The sequence below is a fragment of the Staurois parvus genome, unplaced genomic scaffold (genome assembly GCF_062004578.1).
Source record: "Staurois parvus isolate SC_StPar_1 unplaced genomic scaffold, SC_StPar_1.0 ptg000327l, whole genome shotgun sequence".
NCBI classification, from domain to species: Eukaryota; Metazoa; Chordata; class Amphibia; order Anura; family Ranidae; genus Staurois; species Staurois parvus.
This window is the reverse complement of record NW_028318123.1, coordinates 6,072,389-6,094,837: the sequence shown is the minus strand read 5'-3', so window position 1 is coordinate 6,094,837 and position 22,449 is coordinate 6,072,389. Positions and strand designations below refer to the sequence as shown.

The 22,449-nt window shown below is 43.9% G+C and overlaps 1 protein-coding gene across 4 annotated transcripts in view; it reads left to right on the top strand.

Moving 5' to 3' along the window:
* Positions 1-22,449, top strand: part of SH3KBP1 (SH3 domain containing kinase binding protein 1) — a 544,697-nt gene that overhangs the window by 73,094 nt on the left and 449,154 nt on the right. For all 4 annotated transcript variants that reach the window (XM_089683906.1, XM_089683908.1, XM_089683904.1 and 1 more), the window contains exon 2: positions 20,939-21,096. In XM_089683906.1, coding sequence (XP_089540032.1) covers positions 20,939-21,096 — 158 coding nt within the window. The remainder of the gene's footprint in view (positions 1-20,938; positions 21,097-22,449) is intronic.

Sequence of the window (22,449 nt, the reverse complement as noted above, 5' to 3'; positions counted from 1 at the left end):
CATTTTTTATCATTTCATTGCCTGATTTGATGGCTTTTACTGTCCTTTTAGCGCTGCTCATTTTATACTGAGATTTTATTGAAGGCTTTTGGTGTACGTTTAGTGTTTTCAGCTGCTTATGTACATATATCTTCATAGCGCTCGCTACACTTTTTACTATTTTATGCAGTTCACAACAGCTTGAACAAAGTGGCTATAGCTAACTTATAGAATGTTTGAAAAGCTTGGTGCCTGATCTCTCATGTGCCACTATAGGCTGTGCCGGTGACGCAGAAAAGTTCATCCATGTAATCAAGGTTAACACTTTAAGGTTCATTCATTACGGCATAAAGCAAAAGGCTAGATACAGAAATCTACAGCAACCAATCAGAATTTATTTAAGCCATACTGCTTCAGTACATTGAAAACTGATTGGCTGTCTTAAGCTGGTCATACGCGGAGCCAGTTTGAGCATTGGGTGATTGCGTCTGCACCATCCGGCATCTTTTGACCTGAACATCAAAGGCCCAACAAAAATCAAAGGTACAACCAATTGGCTGGCCGGCCAAACAGTGAGTGCAGTTATTTAGATGTAGCCACTGTTCAGGCATTCTGACAGCTGTGGGTGTCAAGCAGTGGGAGATTCATCCATTCACAGTTGCTGGCTAAAGAAAAGAAATCTTAGAGCATATGGCCAGCTATAGGTTATAATTAAAGGAGAAGTAGGGCCGAAGCTCTTTTGGCCCTACTTATCCTGTGGGTCACAGGAGTGCACTTCATTTTGTACTCCTGTGACCCATTTTCAGCTGACAGTGGGCTAACGTGCACTGTCAGCTGACTTCACTCAGCTAGTTTAGGCTCTGGATCGATCCCAGCTTTAAAGTCAGGATCCACCCAGATGCCTCGACCGGCAGGTGACTCAGCCTCTCACTGAACCGCTGAGAGCCTGAGCCATTTGCTCCTGCCCCCTCTACAGCCCAGCATTCCAGTGAGTGCTGATGGGGCAGAGAGCTGCTGACTGACAGTCACTGTTCTCTGCTCACTGAAGACTGATAACCTAGCAAACCGTGGTCTTTTATCACTCAGTTCTTGGGGTGGAGGTGATGGGGGATAGATGCAATATCGGAGTGATGCTGCATCCACTTAGGTTAGTAAAATCGTTTGCTTTGTGCAGTGTAGTCACATAACTTACCTGTAATGAAGTATGTCCCATGTCCAGCAGGCTGATGGTTCCTGTAGATATCTTCTCCTCAGTGATGCCTGGTCCACTTCACAGCACTGAAACTGTGGCACTGTGGGGATTAACCGCTTGCTGACCGCGTACTGTAGTGTTACTGCTACAGTGCTGGCCAGCTGCGCAAAACCACGTGTGTGTGTGTATATATATATATATATATATATATTAGCGGAACCCAGCCAATGATTCATGGCTGGGACCCGCTGATTGGTGGGGCTGATGACAGGAGAGAGATCTGTGTTTGTAAACAGCATAGATCTATCTACTAATAGTGGGCATGTGCCAGGAATAAAAACAGTTACATCCCCAAGTAAAAACAGCACACATTTAACACAATAACACTTGCTAGATACACAATTAACCCTTTGATTGCCCCAGATGGTAACTCCTTGCTACTCAGTGACAGTGCATACTATTAGCATTTATTACTGTATTAGTGTCACTGGTGATGTCAGTGTCAGTTTCCACTCAGTGTCAGTTAGTGTCAGATTGCTTGCCGCACAATTACAGTCCCACTATAAGTCACTGATCGCCACCATTACTTGTATATAAACAAAAAAAAAGAAAGAAAATTCCAGTATATATACCGTCCTTTGTAGACGCTATAATTTTCATGCACACCAATCAATATACACTTATTGGGATTTTTTTTTACTAAAGACACGTAGCAGAATACATTTCGGCCTAAATTTATGAAGAAATTGTATTTTTTTATTGGATGTGTTTTTAAAATAATTATTGGATGTGTTTTTAAAATAAACCCAGTGCTGATCAAATACCAACAAAAGAAAGCTCTATTTATGTGAAAAAATGATATAAATTTAATTTTTGTACAGTGTTGCATGTCCGCAAAATGGTCAGTTAAAGTAACTCAGTGCAATATAGCAAAAAATGGCCTGGTCACGAAGAGTAAAATCTTCCAGAGGTCACGTGGTTAATAGCTCTGGGTTTAACACCAAAGTACACTGAAGGATGTCCTGACGGCTGCCCGCCCCTGCCTGCCTTCTCCATTCACAAAAATCCTTGCATTGCTTTTGAAGAATGCAACACATTCTGTGAATGAGGGAGAGGTGGATGATCCACTTCCCCATTCACAGAAGGTGTTGCGTTCAGCAGAAAAAATGCAAGAACATTTATGAATGGAGCAGAGGACAGAAGGATGCGGCTGCCTGTCATGGCTTCTTTAATGTATTTAAGTGTTAGACCAGTAGCTATTAATCCTTGCAGTGCCAGAGGTTCAGTGCAGTAAAAAGGACTGGGCTTCACTGGAGAGAACATTTCTACGGGAACCATCCCACTTGCAGGACATGGGATGTATTTCATTACAGGTAAGGTATGTGATTGCAGCTCTAGCAAAAAACCCCCCTAAACTTCAGCCTTACATTTCTACTGAATCTTAAGTAGATATTATATACAGTATATTTAGCTAGATGGGGTTGCCTTAATGTGCCTTTTCAACAAGGTTGATTTTCTACTTTATGAAGCAAGGACTATCAGAAATTTGCATGATAAAAGAACAGTTATTGGTAGTATTTGAATGAGGAAAAATACATGCCCCATCACAAATTTTCAGCATGATAATCCTATAAAATTGGAACTATTTCTGTATATGTATTTAGCAAAGAGTAGCTGGATTTCCAGTAGTCTAGCAGATATGGAGGAATTGGCAGTCAGAGCAGGGACAAAATCTGTGTGTCTGGAGCTCGTTATTGAATCTGGGTTTGCTGCCAGACAGAGAAATAAGTTCCACAAGCAGCTGTGTGACGGCAGCAATTCTGATGGATCCTTCATGTCCGTCTGCAGCATTTTATTCATTCTTCATTTTGACTTATAAATGCCCAAACTACATGGGTGATTTTTGATCTCCCAACAATAACGATGTAGCAGTTATGCGGGTGAGGGATTAGGATGATGTCAGATGTTTTTTTGCACAATATTTCATTAAGCATTGCTATATTTACAAGTTTCGAAAGATCCTTATAATAATACACATTCTACATCTCACTGTGACCCTGGGGCACTAATTGATTTCAAGGAATCAATCTGCCTTTGTACGAGAGAATGCCTGCTATTACTTTTACTAGCCTCTTCCGATTGTCATGCTTGACCTTGGGTTTACTTTCCTAACTATGGGTTTAGTTATGTTTTAAAGCTGAGCTCCAGCAAACACTTTCATACCAGTTACAGTAACCTAGTGTTTTAAAGCTTGCTTGCTTTTCCTTTAATTAAATAAGTTTATTTGAAGCCTGTCGGCACATTGTGTGGTGACTAGTGGTATTCCAGCACTGGATCAATGACAGTTGTTTTCTATGTGCCCTGTTCGTATTGCAATGTTGTCTTCAGATAAATTACAATGCATTGCAATGCATTGCTTTTACAGGTAAATAACACAGATAGAATATGTTAAATGCACATAAAATCTGAACTCCATGAATTATTTGTATTGTATACTCCCCTCCTTCGTCTCTCTCCCATGATATAAAAGCCATTTTCTTGCAGCTCAGTGGCCATGTCTGTGATCTACTAGGAAGAGAGGCCAAAGCTCAGCAGGAACAATGATGTTCTCAGGGGAAATTTGGAGCTTGTGTGTGCTGCTCCAGGTGGAAGCATCTGTAATCCTCCATCTTGCTGCTCTCAGTTCTCCATGCAAGTCCTATGTATTTCCAACATATAGCCAGCAATGGGAATTGACAGAAGTATACCAGAGGATCAAAGGTGCTGCAACCGCTGGTGACAACAGAAGGAAAGCTTAATCCTATCACCCCCCACATTGAAAGACATCCCCCTACACACAAACATCTGCCCCCGAGCCCTTCCTCACTGGCTGACATGAATTAGTCTGGCATGACCCTTCCACCATTGTGCTGACAGACATTTATCCCTGTGACATCTACCGCTGTCAGACATCCCTCACCCATGATCATCCAATACTGACAGGCATCCCTCCCCATGGCCATCCACCGCTGTCAGATATCCCTCCCCATGGCCATCTACCGCTGTCAGATATCCCTCCCCATGGCCATCTACCGCTGTCAGATATCCCTCCCCATGGCCATCCACTGCTGACAGGCATTCCTCCCCATAACCCTCCTACCACTGTTAGACATCCCTCCACATAATCATCCACTGCTAACACGCATCCCTCCCCATGACCATCTACTGCTGACACACATCCCTCCCCATGACCCCCTACCGCTGTCAGACATCTCTCTCTATGACCATCCACTACTGACAGACATCCCTCCCCATGAACATCCACCGCTGTCAGACATCCCTCCCCATGACCATGACCATCCACTTCTGACAAACATCCTTCCCCATGACCCCCTACCGCTGTCAGGCATCCCTCCCCATGACTCCCTACCGCTGTCAAACATCCCTCAACTTGACCCTCCTGCCACGCTGACAGACATTTCTCTCCATTACAACCTCACCATCACTGACAGACATACCCCCCCATTAACTCATCTACTGCACATATTGCCTGCTGTCATACTCCACATTTTTTTTCTAGAAATACTGCATGCTGTCATACCCTCCTATCTCCTCTTCTGCACATACTGCGTGCTGTGCTTCTGATAGATTACAGCACCCCACCAATCTTCTCTTTAAGTTATTAAGTAAATCTAAGAGTTGTGGCAGAGCATCCAAAGGAACCCCAGGAAAATCATGTTCGGGGTTTATAGATCTCCCAGGTTCCTTACCTATACCTTTAGGGATCTCTGATATGAGGTCCAGTGCAGGGTTTACCTCTCTCTCCATGGGCAATCAAATCCACCTGGGACCTGTATCCAGAGCTCTCGGCCTGGGGAATCAGACAAGTCCTGTCTGGAGAACTGAAATGTTGGTGGAAACTAACTAGCCGTGTATGTTGTGGCCAGGGCTGCTGTTAGAAACAACGGGGCCCCATACAACCAACCTGACAAGGCCCCCCTCCCAAAAAAGAGTTTACCATACTTCATATTGGAATGAATACAGTGTGTGAGTGGTACCGATCACTCATTGTGTTCATTCAGGAAAGGAAGGAGCTGGCAAATGTGACACTGCCACATATGACACTCTCCATCCTGAAGGATCTGATTGTGTGCTTGAAGCTGTTGGTGGGAAGGAGAGGAGGGAAGCCAGAAGCACTGCAGCAGTGGGGAGGCCTGGGCAGCAGGGGGAAATGTATGGTGCACAGGGAGGGTGATGGGTGTGGTGGGGGGGGCAATTACTTGAACCGAACCCCTGTATGGCTCTCTCTGCAGCTGCTGCAAGCCAGCCAAGGAGAGGAGAAGAAGCCAGCTTTCAGCTGCTGCAGAGAGAGCCGTACAGGGGATCAGTTCTAGTAATTGTCCACCCACCATTCCAATCACCTTCCCTGCCCACATCTGAGTCATCCAGCTGCCCGGGCCCTTCTGCTGGCCTGGGCCCCATACAGGAGTTCTGGTGGTACCCCCTTACCCACGGCCCTGGTTGTGGCTGAAAAGCAGTGGGCTTGATCAGTCTGGTAGTTAGGACCTGCATTACTGTGTAGTGAGAGCCGGCTAGGTTTTTTTTGTTTGGTATTTTCCTGTCCTGTTTATTTTGGTTAAACACTGTACAGCACTGTGTATATAGTCTTTTGTAAATAGCACTACTAAACACCTTCACTGTTTACCATTTATCTCACTGGATTTGGTATCTGTGCCTGAAAGACTGCTTACCCAAGGAAGCATACAGTTGCAAGAAAAAGTATGTGAACCCCTTGGGATTACGTAGAGTTTTCCATGAATTGGGCATAAAATGTGCTCTGAACGTCATCTAAGTCACAACAATAGAAGAACACAGTCTGCTGAACATAATACTACACAAACATTAGATGTTGCCATGGTTTAATTGCATGTAACATGTAAACATTCACAGTGCAGGGAGGAAAAAGTATGTGATGCCCTAGCTTAATGACTTCTCCCAGAGCTAATTGGAGCCAGGAGTGAGCCAACCTTGACTCCAATCAGTGCAATGATATTGGATGTGTTGCTGACAACTGTCCTGCCCTTAAAAAACACACACCTGTTTTGGGTTTACTGGTTTCAAGAAGCACTGTCTGATGTGAACCATGCCTCGCAGAAAAGAGCTCTCAGAAGACCTACCATCAAGAATTGTTGACTTGCATGAAGCTGGAAAGGGTTACAAAAGTTTCTCCAAAAGCCTTGATGTTCATGTGTCCACGGTAAGACAGACTGTCTACAAATGGAGAAAGTTTAGCACTGTTGCTACTCTCCCTAGGCGTGGTCGTCCTGTAAAAATGACTGCAAGAGCACAGCGCAGAATGCTGCATGAGGTAAAGAAGAATCCCAGAGTGTCAGCTAAAGACCTACAGAAATCTCTGGCACATGCTAACATTTTTGCTGACACATCTACAATAAGGAAAACATTAAACAAGAATGGAGTACATGGGAGGACACCACAGAGGAAGCCATTGCTGTCCAAAAAGAATATTGCAGCATGTTTGAAGTTTGCAAAAGAGCACCTGGATGTTCCACAGCACTACTGGCAAAATATACTGTGGACAGATGAAACCAAGATTGAGTTGTTTGGGAAGAACACACAACACTATGTGTGGAGAAAAAAAGGCACAGCACACCAACATCAAAACCTCATCCCTACTGTGAAACATGGCGGAGGGAGCATCATGGTTTGGGGCTGCTTTGCTGCCTCAGGGCCTGGATGGATTGTTGTCATTGATGGGAAAATGAATTCCAGAGTTTATCAAGACATTTTGCAGGAAAACGTACGACCATCTGTCCGCCAACTGAAGCTCCGCAGAGGATGGGTGATGCAACAGGACAATGACCCAAAGCATACAAGTCATTCAACAAAACAATGGCTGCAACAGCACAGAATACGCCTTCTGGAGTGGCCCAGTCAGAGTCCTGACCTCAACACAATTGAAATGCTGTGGCATAACCTTAAGAGAGCGATTCACACCAGACATCCCAAGAATATTGCTACACTGAAACAGTTTTGTGAAGAGGAGTGGTCCAAAATGACTCCAGATCGTTGTGCAGGTCTGATCTGCAACTACAGGAAACGTTTGGTTGAGGTTATTGCTGCCAAAAGAGGGCCAACCAGTTATTAAGTCCAAAGGTTCACATACTTTTTCCTCCCTGCACTGTGAATGTTTACATGTTATGTGCAATTAAACCATGCCAACATCTAATGTTTGTGTAGTATTATGTTCAGCAGACTGTGTTCTTCTATTGTTGTGACTTAGATGATGTTCAGAGCACATTTTATGCCCAATTCATGCAAAACTCCACGTAATCCCAAGGGGTTCACATACTTTTTCTTGCAACTGTATATGCCGGCTGCCTATCCCCAGCTCACAGAGTATAAAAGCTTAGTTCAGTGTGTTTTTCGTGAAGTTTACTAGTCAGATGTGTGTTGCAAATTATTGTTATAATAAAGCTTACAAATAGTACTTAGTCTTTTCTTATCCATAATTATTTATTTATTAGAGATACTTATATAGCACTGTCAATTTACACAGCACTTTACATATTTATTATACATTTACATCAGTCCCTGCCCTCAAGGAGCGTACAATCCAAGGTCCCTAACTCACATTAATACATACATATACTAGGGCCAATTTAGACTGGAGCTAATTAACCTACCAGCATGTCTTTGGAGTGTGGGAGGAAACTGGAGTACCTGAAGGAAACCCACTCAGACACAGGGAGAAAATGCAAACTCCAGGCAGGTAGATTAAATCCGAAGACCCTAGTGCTGCTAGGTGGAAGTGCTAACCCCTTGGCCACTGTGCTGCCCAACTGTAGTTTTTCAGCAGTTGGTGGAGGTGTTAACTGATATTTTGAGAGTATAAATAAATCATAGCAAGGCTGGAGATGCCAGACTTTACAGATTTGACTTTTTGTCATTATAATAAACAGTTTTATGGCAATTCTGTCTGGCAGAGATTATACAGAAGCATGCCATGTTTAACTGAAAATAAATTACATGAGCAGAGAATAATGCCAAATTACTTGGGTTTTGCAGTTATTGGACTTTACTTTTCAAAGCAAGCAATATGCTCAATTACATTTGTATTTCTATTCACAAAACTAGTGGAAACGGATAACTTTAGCTTGAGGATAAAGACTAAAGAGACACTTGGCCCAGATATGGGAAAACTAATAGTCAGCAGCTAAACGAACTGTAGCTGCTGGCTGTGAAGAAACATATCTGTGACGGGAGTGACTTTTGGGGGTGGGGGGACCACTTGGTCAGCTCATGTCCCCCTCATTATGTTTAAGGCACCCTGTGCCTGTTAAGGGTTACAGGGTGTGTATGTGAATGTCTGAGTTCTGTGTATAGTGTGTTGTCCATTGTCTGTTTACCATGTGCTACCCCCCATTGTGCTGTGTCTCCCTGTCCAGCCAACTATTATGGGATGTACTGTTTGTGTATTGGTGTGGGGGTTGGGCAATGTCCTTTGCCACATGGTTGCATCCCATTGTTCTGTGTCTGGTTGGATGGGGAGGGGTGATGAGGTGTTTCCTGTCCCTGGTTGTCTTTCCCCGCCCTCTGTATAAAACATGTTTTGTGTACAATAAAGTTAGTTGACTTCCTGTTTTAGTAGGAGCTGGTTGTCTGTCTATTTTCCTGAGGGATTCCGAGGGTGTGGTCTGTGGATGGTGTTCGGACAGGGGAAGCTGCAGGATAACGGAATATACCCAAGTGCGGTCGGGTACCGGTTCCGTTACATTGGTGGCAAGCAGTGGGATTGTGCTTCCAACCTGTAAACACATCCAAACCATCACCGGGATCCAAGAGCAGGAGAGGAGAGACAGATACCACCCGCAGATATGGAAACAGAGGTCTTGTGGCGGATGCAGCAAGTGCTGGCTTATTTAGATGACCCGGTTTCTACATGGGAAGAGCGTGGATGGAGAAATACGTCTGTCCAACAGCTGGATGAGGGTGTGGAAGATGGAGCAGTCGGCGCATCCCTCCAATTACAGATCCCAGGATGTATGGATCTAATGGATTTTTCGCTGGAGGATGTTATGGGTGATGAATCACCTGCAGTCTGGGACATCCAAACCACCACCAGGATCCAAGGTTCAGATAGCAGGAGAGGAGAGATACCACCTGCAGCTATGGAAACAGAGGTCTTATGGCAGATGCAGCAAGTGCTGGCGTATTTAGACGATCCTGTTTCTACATGGGATGAGCTTGGATGGAGGGACACGTCTGTCCAACAACTGGATGAGGGTATGGAAGATGGAGAAGTTGGCTCATCCCTCCAAGTACAGATCCCAGAATGCATGGATCTAATTGATTTTTCAATGGAGGACGTTGTGGGTGATGAGTCACCTGCCAAAGTGCTGGCACTGGACTCAAGGGCCACCAGCCCGTGCCCTGGACATTTAGCCATTCCAGAGACTGGGGATTGTACTGATTTTTTTTCTGAGGAGGAACCAGCCGGGGAGCTGCCAGCTGAAGCGCTGACAACCGGACAGAGGGTCCAGGACCTCTGCCCCACACCTGTGGTAGTTTCAGAGGCCCAGGGTGAGAAGGGAGAGGAGGTTGTTGTCCTCCCTCCCCCACAGTCAGCCAAAGTGGAGGAAACTCTTTTCCCTCCCAAGCCAGGATCTGTGCATCAGGGGGACAGTGACAGAGGAATGCCATCCCAGCAGCAGATCCACAGTCTGGGAGTGGAGGAAGGCAGCCTCCCTCCCCCACGGTTAGCCGGAGCAGATGTGGGGTCCCCAGCAGAAGCGCTGGCACCAGGGCAGAGTGCCGCTGGCCTCTGCCTAGCAACTACAGTCACCACTTGGATACCCCAGGGATGCTGGGCAGTCGGCCCAGATCCCCCACAGAAGGATGAAGGCGGCCCAGCCACCCTGTCTTCTCCCCAGCGGCTGAGAGGATTTCCGAAAGAAGGACCAGTCCGTACTTCTCCCCAGCGGCGGGTATGTTCTACGGGAGAGGCAGAGGTTGGCTGGGTGAGTAACGCTTGGTGTGGGACAATTTGTTTGGGGTACTGTGTGGGTGCCGGCATTGGGGGACTGGAGGTGCAGAGTAACTTCAGAGTACATCCGTCTGGGATCTACTCCTGTGTTACTCTCCTACCGAAAGGGGAGATATGTGACGGGAGTGACTTTTGGGGGTGGGGGGACCACTTGGTCAGCTCATGTCCCCCTCATTATGTTTAAGGCACCCTGTGCCTGTTAAGGGTTACAGGGTGTGTATGTGAATGTCTGAGTTCTGTGTATAGTGTGTTGTCCATTGTCTGTTTACCATGTGCTACCCCCCATTGTGCTGTGTCTCCCTGTCCAGCCAACTATTATGGGATGTACTGTTTGTGTATTGGTGTGGGGGTTGGGCAATGTCCTTTGCCACATGGTTGCATCCCATTGTTCTGTGTCTGGTTGGATGGGGAGGGGTGATGAGGTGTTTCCTGTCCCTGGTTGTCTTTCCCCGCCCTCTGTATAAAACATGTTTTGTGTACAATAAAGTTAGTTGACTTCCTGTTTTAGTAGGAGCTGGTTGTCTGTCTATTTTCCTGAGGGATTCCGAGGGTGTGGTCTGTGGATGGTGTTCGGACAGGGGAAGCTGCAGGATAACGGAATATACCCAAGTGCGGTCGGGTACCGGTTCCGTTACATTGGTGGCAAGCAGTGGGATTGTGCTTCCAACCTGTAAACACATCCAAACCATCACCGGGATCCAAGAGCAGGAGAGGAGAGACAGATACCACCCGCAGATATGGAAACAGAGGTCTTGTGGCGGATGCAGCAAGTGCTGGCTTATTTAGATGACCCGGTTTCTACATGGGAAGAGCGTGGACAGGGGAAGCTGCAGGATAACGGAATATACCCAAGTGCGGTCGGGTACCGGTTCCGTTACAATATCTCAAAAGCTCATGAAGTCCACCCCTGTCTTCCATGCCCCTAATTCTTTGCAGGGTTTCTTATCTACTGTGTCATTAGCTTGCATTCAAGAGCTGACCATCACTTGCTTATCACAGCCTGCCCCTTACTGTGCTTTCAGAAGATCACATACTGCAAGGAGACTGGTCATGTAGCCTTCCGGGACATGTGAAGTGTATCCCAGGAGGTTCTGCAGGCAGAGTAACCTGGCCAAAGGGAACTTCATCCTTGCCTAGACCAACAATCGGATTTGGAGGGATTACCACCAAAAAAAAAGGTAGTAACAAGTGCAATTTTGTAACAGGTTTGAGGGGGGATGGTGGATGGGAAGGAGAGGAGGAAGAGAATGATACTGAGTGTTATGTTTGGGTGAAGACCCGCTTTGATAGCTGTAAAATTAAACCATTATCAGGCACTGATAATAGAATAGAGCTATTCCAGGCAACAAGTAAAAACTTTTTTGCCCCAGCACGAAGGTAAGGCTGCAGAACATCCAGAGTGATGACTATGCTTCGATCTTTGAATGCTCTGATCTGTATTTTAACAGGTTCAGATTCAGAGCTGATTGGAGGATAAAGGTGCCAGGAACTATGGAAATTGATTTAACAGTAGTAATACAGTGTATCTGCATCTTCATCTTCCCTCAACTTTTGGAGTATGGAAGGAGGGCAGGCCTTCAATCTTCAATGTGATAGCATTCTAGTGGGAAACCTATCGCCAGGACAAAACACTGCCATATTGACATACCTAGAAGCTTTCAAGAGTGGAACAGAGGGCAGAGTAGGAAGTGTGGCAAATGTGAAGGAGTCCTTTTTCAGGTGTCAACATCAGCCTGTGTGACATGGACACTTCTTACTGGCTGTTCAGCAGTGAAGTACTCAGACTCCAGAAGTCTGCAGTGGTGACATCAGCAAAAAGGGACCATCAGGAACTGTCCAATTCCCAGCACATCTGCCTCCCTGGATTACAGGTCCTCTGCCCCCTGGAATGGCACCATCCAGGAGGGATATGGATAGCTGCCCTTGGTGAGTATAACATCTTTCCACAAGGTATTTAACCATTTCCCTCCCGGCCTGTGGCCGAATGGCGGCCGGCAAAAACCCTCACCTTTCTGGGTAGACGCCATATGGCGTCCTTTCGGGTTTGCGCACCTGCAGTGCTGCGCAGCGGCCCGATCTGTCACCGGCCGTGTACCTCGGACACGGCCAATGACAGATCTGAGTACCGGCCCCGTTGCCGTTACCACGTGACCTGCTGTGACCAATCACAGCAGGTCACATGACAGTTGTATACAATGGATGGCTTCATTTATGCCATCCATTGTATACTAGTGTGTCTAGCTGTGAATGGTCACAATGATCACATGCACAAGCTGGGCCAATCACAGCCCAGCTATGTCATGTGATTAGCTGTGGCCAAATCACAGCTAAGCACAAAAAAAAAAACCCTGAATGACTCAATGTCATTCAGGTAAATGCTTGCTTATAGCAAAGTAATTCTTTGCTATAAGCAAATTGTGTAAAAAAAAAAATATATATATATATAGATCACTTACCCAAAGTAGTACAATGTTACTATGGTAACATTGTACTACTTTGGTCATAGTGAAATATTAAAAAAAAATCTTAAAAAGAAACAAATGTAATAAAAAATTAAAAATAATAAAAAAATCACCGCCATGCCAGTTATATGATGACACTGTACTGCACTGGTGACAGTATGTAAAAAAAATAATGAAAATAATTTTTTTAATTTTCCGAAAAATTATGACAAAAAAAATACAACTTCAAAAAACTCGCCATGCCTGTTATGAAGTACGTTGGACTGTCTACTTTGCAAAAAGGGGTCATTTGGGGGATATCTGTACTGTTCTGACATTCTTGGACCTCAAGAAATTAGATTGGCTGTCAGTACTTCAGGATTGATCAATATTTAGATATATCCCATAGTTTGTGAACTCTATGACTTTCCTACAAACTAAAAAATACATCCTAATTTGGGTTATTTTCACCAAAGACATGTAGCAGAATACATCTTGGCCTAAATTTATGAAGAACAATTATTTATTTGCAAACTTTTATAACAGAAACAAAGAAAAATGTGTTTTTTTTTCAAAATGTTCGGACTTTTTTGTTAATTTAGCAAAAAATAAAAACCCCAGCGGTGATTAAATACCACCAAAAGAAAGCTCTAGTTGTGTGAAGAAAATGATAAAATTTTAGTTTGGGTACAATGTTGTATGACCGCGCAATTGTCATTCAAACTGTGAGAGCGCTGAAACCTGAATAATGGCCTGGGCAGGAAGGGGGTAAAAGTGCCCGGTATGGAAGAGGTTAGAGACAAAACACCCAATAGGTGAAAGAGGGGTGAGATGGAGGTAGGTTAAGGTTTTACCTGAAAATAAGCTTTAACTATAAACAGATGATCAGTAAGTACATTTTTAACAAGTATTGTAAAGATGCTGCTGTCATCTCATTTGTGCATATCTGAAGTGTATAGCCAGTGCCTGCTTTGGACTTCAGACATGCTTTAGTCTCTAGCACTATCACAGAATTAAATACACTTGGACCTGGCTGTGTGGACTTTGCACCTAGGGCCCACCCACATCTAGTATATGGGATATGTGGCAGCCATCTAGGCTACTATCCTGATAGTCCTGCTGCTGTAAGACGGCATAAATAAATAATTTGTTTTTGTTCATCACCAGAAAAAGTCTGTAAAGAACATGTGGATTATTTGTGTTCCAGTTCTCTATTTTTACTTTTATAGTGTTTGCTTAACATTGTGGGTGGATTTCACACTTTTTAGATTTCCAGTTCCTCTTCACTTTGTTAGTTTTGTTTCCATTGATGGTCATACACGCTAAGGCACATAAAAGTATGTTTTTGCAACATATGGTATCCAGATATATTTTACATTTCTGTTTCTGAGGAAAGTGATGGGCCCACTTTAAGTAAGAAATCTATATTATAGGGTCATACATTTTATAGGATTGAATCACTAAAGCATAACACAAGTAAAATTTGTATTGCTGTGCATTGTTTTCTACATTTTAATATCAAAATTTTAATCAATTTGCTAAAGGTTGCATTGCTGAGGTCTGTCCAAATGTCTTATATTATCGATTTTTACTGTGAAGTCGGTTTACAAAAATGATTGTACTGATTATCACTCCTTGAAACAACACAGGCTTTTGGCCAGCATTAAAGGATAACTAAACACAAGAATAAAAATTCTTAACCTCTACATGCCGACAGTATGCATATATGCGTCCTCTCGGCAGGTGGGCCTTAATGCCAAGAGGCCAATATATGTATACCAGAATGTAAACACAACTGTGCTGAGTGTGTGTGCCTTGCATGCTCCTGGCACAGTTCCTGGCGACTAACAGAAAGCTTTCTACATGCAATCGGGAGCTTTCCGATCATGTGACCAATCATGGTGCTCACATGATCAGAAGCCCTGCCTTCCAACATCAGAAACCACTTAATGGGCCGGACGGCACTGGCATTATGGTGTTAATATTGCAGCGTACAGTCCTTAGATGTGCCTAGTTTTGTTTTTATCAGGTTAAGACTTTTATTAGCAAATACATGAAATACTTGCTGATCTTGTCAGAAATGCAGTTCCTTTGTCCCTTCCTGTGAACTACACAGAAAACTATTTTCTTTCTTAGCTATGTTCTGTAAACTATCTATTGGTACCCCCCCCCCATGTTATGGAGATGAAAAGATAAGAACATGTGTGGTCCATATCAGGAAAATAGCTTATGGTGACAGCTTTTTGCTTGCTCCCTCCATAGATACAGTGGCGTGATGAAGCCACCCAAAGACAGGAAGTGTGTTATTTGCAGGATTAACAAGTGGTTTTCTTTTTCTTTTGCTTTATTTTCAAAGTATCCACCACACCAAAGTCTAGTAAGCTGCAATAAACTACATTTCTGATTTTAGGTTTAGATATATACTATATTGCCAAATCTTTGGATTCAGGTGTTCCAATCCCCTCCATGTCCACAGGTGTATAAAATCTAGCACCTAGGCATGCAGACTGCTTCTACAAACATTTGTAAAGGAATGGGTCACTGTCAGGAGCTCAGTGAATTCAAGCGTGGTACCGTGATAGGTTGCCACCTGTGCAATATGTCCATCTATGAAATTTCCTTGCTAATAAATATTCTACAGTCAACTGTTAGTGGTATTATAACAAAGTGGAAGCAACTGGGGACAACAGCAATTCAGTCACAAAGTGGTAGCACGTAAAATGACAGAGTGGGGTCAGCGCATGCTGAAGTGCACAGTGAGCAGAAGACGCCAACTGTCTGCAGAGATAATAGCTAAAGACCTCCAAACTTTGTGTGGCCTTCAAATTAGCACAACAGCAGTGCATAGAGAGCTTCGTGGAATGGTTTCCATGGCCGAGTAGCTGCATCCAAGCCTTACATCACCAAGTGCAATGCAAAGCGTCAGATGTAGTGGTGTAAAGCATGCCACCACTGGTCTCTAGAGCAGTGGAGACTTGTTTCCTGGAGTGATGAATCATGCTTCTCTGTGTGGCAATCTGATGGACGTGTCTGGTTTTGACGGCTTCCAGGAGAACGGTACTTGCCTGACTGCATTGTGCCAAGTGTAAAGTTTGGAGGGGGGTTTATGGTGTGGGGTTGTTTTACAGGAGTGGGCTTGGCTCCTTAGTTCCAGTGAAGGGAACTCTTAAGGCGTCAGCATACCAAGACATTTTGGACAATTTAATTCTTTCAACTTTTCGGGAACAGTTTGGGGATGGCCCCTTTCTGTTCCAACATGACTGCACACCAGTGAACAAAGCAAGGTCCATAAAGACATGGATGAGCGGGCTTGAGGTGGAGGAACTTGACTGGCCTGCACAGAGTCCTGACCTCAACCTAATAGAACACCTTTGGGATGAATTAGAGCGGAGACTGCGAGACAGGCCTTTTCATCCGACATCAGTGCCTGACCTCACAAATGCATTTCTGGAAGAATGAGCCAACATTCCCATAGACACACTCCTAAACCTTGTGGACAGCCTTCCCAGGAGAGTTGAAGCTGTCATAGCTGCAAAGAGTGGGCCAACTTAATATTGAACCTTATGGACTAACACTGGGAAGCCATTAAAGTTCATATGCGTGTAAAGGCAGGTGTCCCAATACTTTTGGTAATATAGTGTACTTTACGTGTTTATTTCTTTGATAAGTCTTTTGAGGTAAAGCAAAGACGTGAGCCATTTTATTGCAAATACATTATTGATGTATAAGAAAAAAATGCAAACCATTAAATATTAAAGCTTTTAACAGTTAACTATTTCCTCTCTAGAGCAAATTTTTTCATTTTTCAAACATAAAATTACCTGAAACCTCTAGACTATGATATCTTTTCTAAAAGAAGAGTAGAATAAAAGAATTTTAAGAAGATTTAAGAAAAAATCACTAAAATTAATTTTGGTGCATACAAACACAATATAATCCCCATATTTGTTTTGTACAAAATAAAAGATGAGGTTGTGTCAAATTGATACCAAATGTGTCAAGCCTCACAACTGCGTGTGCTGGCAAAATAGTTTAAATTTATTATACCCAAAATTATCAATGGGTTAAGCTTTAAATGCCTTTACAGGTCATAGTCTAGACTTAACTGCAAATAAGATACCTAGAGTTATTGCTCTCATTGACATTCATGGTGATATTTACCATATGATACAATCTCTGTTTACATAGAAATACGCATTGGATGTGCAGGTTTGTGTTCACGTGTGTGGGCAGGGTAATAAGAGGCTTTTACATTTTTTTTTTCATTATTTTTACACTTGCATTTTTATATTTTAACTTTATGTGCTAACACTGGCAGGTGACAGTTTCTGTCTATAGAGACAACAGGTGTCTATTAAACCCCCAATGTTTCCCCTGCCCTCTGCAGCAGCTGACAAGCAGACCACTGAGCTCAATCAATTGTGTACCTGGCTTTCTGTATGTAGAAGAAGAGATCTGGGGGACATCTGTTCCCTGATAGCCATCCTGACATTGTTGTGGTCCCAGGAGGAGTGGGAAAGCCTTGGGACCATGGTGGTGGGCAGCACGTATGAGTCACGTAAAAGTGTTTCCCTTTACAATAAAGCTGAATAAAGCTTGTTTTAATTTGTTCACAAAAACCTGAGATCAGGGGCGGACTGACAACTCATGGGCCCCCGGGCAATAGGGGATCATGGGGCCCCTGTGTCCTTGCCCAAACTCAAAAAAGCCTATATAAAAGGTGCCAGGGGCATCTCATGGGGCCCCCTACTGACCTCGGGCCCTCGGGCAGTGGCCGAGTTTCCAAATGGTCAATCCGCCCCTGCCTGAGATATCTAATGAGGAAAACTAGTTAAAAAACAATATTATAATATCAGCAAAAAATATTGCAAGAGCATAACAAGGTTTGGGAGTCTCAGCATTCCCAGAATCTCACCAAAAGAGTTGTGACATCACTAAGGCTTTTCAGGCAGAAGCTGGGTGTAAGAATATTTTTTTTTACATTTTCCACAAGTGTTTTCTACAGGTTTAATGCAGGGATTTTACATGGGGTTGAATAACCTTCCAATTTACCGCAAGATCCAATTTAAAATTACTCTTATCTTAGTAAATTGGCCAGTATGCTTTAGTGATTCAATTACCACTCATTTGCATCTATTGAAAACAGCCTGATTATGAGTTTCGCATGGATTTTACTGTGTTACGTATGAAAAAAATGAAAACATTTGAAAAGACAATTCTTATAGACACTTCTGCCTTGAATGCCATCTGACTCAAGAATAAAAAAATGGTTCAGCCCCAATTAACTTGTCAGATTTCCTTACTGTGTCTAATGTCTTAACCATGTTAATCCAGTGGTGGAGGGCAGAGCCAGCATACCTTCCACCACCACCAGTATATCCCTAGGCAACATTTCAGAGGTTGAGATCTACCTGGACAACATGGTGGAAATCAGAGATCCCAAGGAATTGGGTTGGGGGGTGCTTTGCTAGGTGGGACCCTTTAAAAAATAAAAAGCAAGTTCCCAGTAAAAGGATGGCACGAAGAACACATTGTGTGCCACATTGTCCTCTGTCCCCCTTCACATCAGTTCCCATCACCCCCCCCCCACAGTAGTGTCTATGCCCCCCTTAACCTCACTCCCCCCACATTAGTGTCCTCTGCCCCCCTTTCACATCACCTCCCACAGTAGTGTCTCTTCTGACCCTCCCCCACTACAGTAGTGAGCTATGCACCTCTGCCCCTCCATACAGTAGTGTCCTTTGCCCCCCCCCCTAAGCAGTGTCCTCTGTCCCTCTTCACAAACCCCCACTATAGTGTTCTGTACCCCCTCCATAACCGAGTCCTGCCCCCCAAAGTGTTTTCTGACTGCTGAAAGCAGTGTCCTCTGCCCCCTAAGCAATATCCTCTGCCACCCATCCCCCACAGCAGTGTTCTCTGCCCCTATTCAAATCAATCTCCAGAGTAATGTCCTCTGACCCCCAAAGCAGTGTCCTTTTCCCCCTTCACATCAACCCCCCCCATTGTAGTGTACTCTGCCCCACATGGCAGTGTCCTTGTCCCCCTTCACATTATTACCCCCCCCGATATAGTGTCTTCAGCCCCCCCCCCATAACAGTGTCATGTGCCTTTCCCAAAGTAGTGTCCTCTGTCCCCCTCCCCAAAGCAGTGTCCTCTGTCCCCCCATCCCCAAATCAGTGCCCTCTGTCCCTTTTACCTAGTCCCCACTGTAGTATTCTCCTCCCCCCACCCCCTCACATCAGCAGTGTCATCTGTTTCCTTCACCCTTCCCCCCAACATAAAAAACACTGTGTAGATAGCTCTGTATTACCTTACAGTGTGTACCGTAGAGCAGAGAGCGGGAGGCAGAATAGTGCTGGATGGAGGGCGGAAGCTGCCGGAGTTAACTTTTGATAACAAGCTGGTAATTGGTTGCTAGGACTGCCTGGTGTCATAGCAACCAATCACCTGCTGGTTAACTCAAGAGGTTAAATAAGGGAGCTCCCACCCCTGCCCTCCATCCAGTACATTCAGAATGAAAACCGAGGGAAAAACCCATGAGGATTGAGCTCTGCAGTCACTTTTGCAGCAGTTGTTTTCTTATTCCGGTTCACAGTCCTATGCAATGTCCTTTTTTGTCTCTTTTGGTCAGTTGACCATGGTGACTGCGCTTATGTTTATCAGCCGACGTTTACTGGAAATTAATGCCGTCATAGCCTTTGATACTTTATCTTGCGACATGGCGAATAAATTGGCAACTTCAGTTACAAAGCCACCAGCTAAGTGCCCTCTTTGAAGCTCAGTAATCTTTGGCATGACTCCGTATTACTAGCAGCTCATGCAGTCCCAACTGTTAGCTAGGTGTCTCATCACATAGTGGAAGCGAAAGAAAGTAACATCACTTCCACTTTCAACACCAAACATGTCACTTTCACATGTAGTGTAGTGTTTTCATTTTTTTTCTAACCCCTGTAGCTTTCAGTGATGGTGTGGCAACAATGCTGCACCGCTCCTGAATTTAGAGCAGAGGTGCTACTCCCATGCAGGCTGTGCATGCTTGCATTACATTGGGATGAAAATATGTTGCAAGGGAGCATGGCTTTATTGCTACTGATTCACAAGCCTCTAGCTCAGGGGTGTCAAACTCCATTTCATTGCGGGCTGTATCACCTTTATGGTTGCCATCAAAAGGCCGGATGTATCTGTAAGACTAGATGTCCAGAATACCCGACCTACCATTACATCAGATGTCAAGAATTCAACACCCTTCCTAACATCACCGTGCACCTCCTTTGGGGGCAGAGCTGGAAATCAGACAGTGCAGGGTCTGGAGGAGGACTAGAGGAGGAGTGCAGTCAGCTACCAGAGTCTGCTGAATGCTGAGACCAGGGGAGGCAGAGATGAGTGGATGCTGCAGCTGCACTGAGAGGTGCAGGATTTGGCAGAGGAGTTCTATTGTCCTCTCTGCTGTCGACTGCTGCGACAAGGTGGGGGGTGGAGACAAGGGAGTACCTGCAAGAGAGGTGCAAGGGCCACATGAAATGGCCTGGAGGGCCAGATTTGGCCCGCGGGCCTTGTGTTTGACACCTGTGCACTAGCTTGTCATTCAGTACCTGGCCACACTTAGACATGCCCACAGTCTTCTAAATGGACTGCTTAGACCAAGCACTGCTCAAGATGCTGAAGCCCTTCCACTCTAAGCTGCAATGCCAGTGAGACACAAATGCAGTAGAAATTAGATCAGTCGGGGGGGGGGAAAGAGAATTTTTTGTTTACTTATTATTAGGCCTCTTTCACACAGGTGGTTGTTCTGCCGCTTGTAAATGCAGGTTTTTTTATTTTGAAATTCCAACACTCCTGGCACACAGATCACTTGCATTTGTACATTGCGTATATGTGCGTTTACATGCGTTTACATACAGCTGCATTCAGCTGCGGTAGTACATTCTTGCCTTTTCTAATGCAACTGTTTATTTTTTTATTGTACTGCGATTAACTGCGTTTATGTACAGATAGCTGTGGTACATCGCTCCTGGACGCAGTCAACTTTATTTTTCCTAAATGCATAAAACCGTAAAATGTTATGAAAACGTTGCTAAACACAGTGTGTGAATGGATGCATTGTCTTCATTTAGCTGTGGTATGTTCCTCTAACGGCAGCTAAAAGCTGAAATCTAACCGCCCGTGTGAAAGGGGCCTTAGGTTTGTGCATCACATAGTAGCTGAATTGGGTACTTGTGTAGATTGTCATCCTCGTCTTTAGTTGTGCTTTAATTATTTCTATCTGTTCTTTTGTCTTTACAGTGGATGCGATTGTGGAGTTTGACTACAAGGCTCAGCACGATGACGAGCTGACTATAGTTGCTGGTGAGATAATCACCAAAATCAAAAAAGAAGATGGCGGATGGTGGGAAGGAGAGCTGAAAGGAAGAAGAGGCCTTTTCCCTGACAACTTTGTACGAGTGAGTACATATTATTCTTGTATTTAAAGAGCACGTGGAAGAAAATGAAAAAGGGAGGGGGTGTTGTACATTCAAAATGACCCTAAAGATCTGTTAAATTTGGTTGTGTTTTCCTGAAATCTGTTCAAATTTCACTTGAGCTCAGAACCTTTATTTTTCACAGTCCAACTCACTAGTTGTGTTGTTAATATGTTGATCTGGGAACACTTTTGGATTACCGGTTTGTAACCAGTAGAGGTGTTCTCAAATACAAGAATCTTTGATGTGTTTCCCTTACAAAAATTCTGGTACTTTAAAGTGTCATTACTATGAAGTCCCTCACAACTACCAATCAAATACAAACCATCCTTGCAAGTTTACATTTGAATGAAGAGAGAGAAGGAAAGTTAAATGGCACATCACAAAGCAGACTGATCCTATGTATTTAGAGATCTGTGAAATCTTATTGCAGTAGATTACACAGAGCTCAATTTAGATTAAAGCATATCTGCAGTTAAAAAATAAAAATGAGATATCATATGTACTGTATCTGTACATTTCACAGTCTTCCATTATATTTGCTTTACAAACTGATGTAGTTAAAATGCATTAACCTACATTTTAATGATGCTACAGAAACGATGTGGGATTCACTTCCTTGAATCCAGTGACTACTCTCTGTAGCCACTCTTTATAAAGTGCATTGACTACAAAGTATATAAAGGTACTTTAAGCGCAGTTCATCTGTTCATGATCCCAGTGGTAACTCTGCCTTAGGGCCAGTTCACACTACATGCGTTTCAGTGTGCTTTTTTCTGCATCCAAAACGCACAGAAATTAGGTGATATGGTTATCATTGTCATAGTTCACATCAGTGCTTGAAGTTCCAGTGTGTTCCGGATGCAGGAAAAAAAGTAGAACAGGCTGCATTTTTCCTGCACAGAACTGCACTGGAACACTAAAAATCACTGGAACGCACATGTACCTATTTAAATTGAACAAAAAGAGAGGGGATAACATTAACTGGAATGCATCAAAAACACATCGGAACGCATCAAAAATGCACTGAAACGTGCCAAAACGCATAAAAACCGTGCATACGGAAACGCATCTGGAACACATCCAGAATGAGTTTCTATAGTGTGAACGGACCCTAAGAGCCGGTTCACACTATAGAAATGCAGCCAAATGCGTTCAGGATGCATTTTTGTATATACGTTTTTGATGCGTTTTTGACACGTTACAGTGCTTTTTTTATGCATTCCAGTTCATTTTATCCCCTCTCTTTTTGTTCAATTTAATTAGGGACATGTGTGTTTTTTGCACATTCCAGTGCGTTCTGGTGCATTTTTGATGCGTTCTTACCGTGCTCCA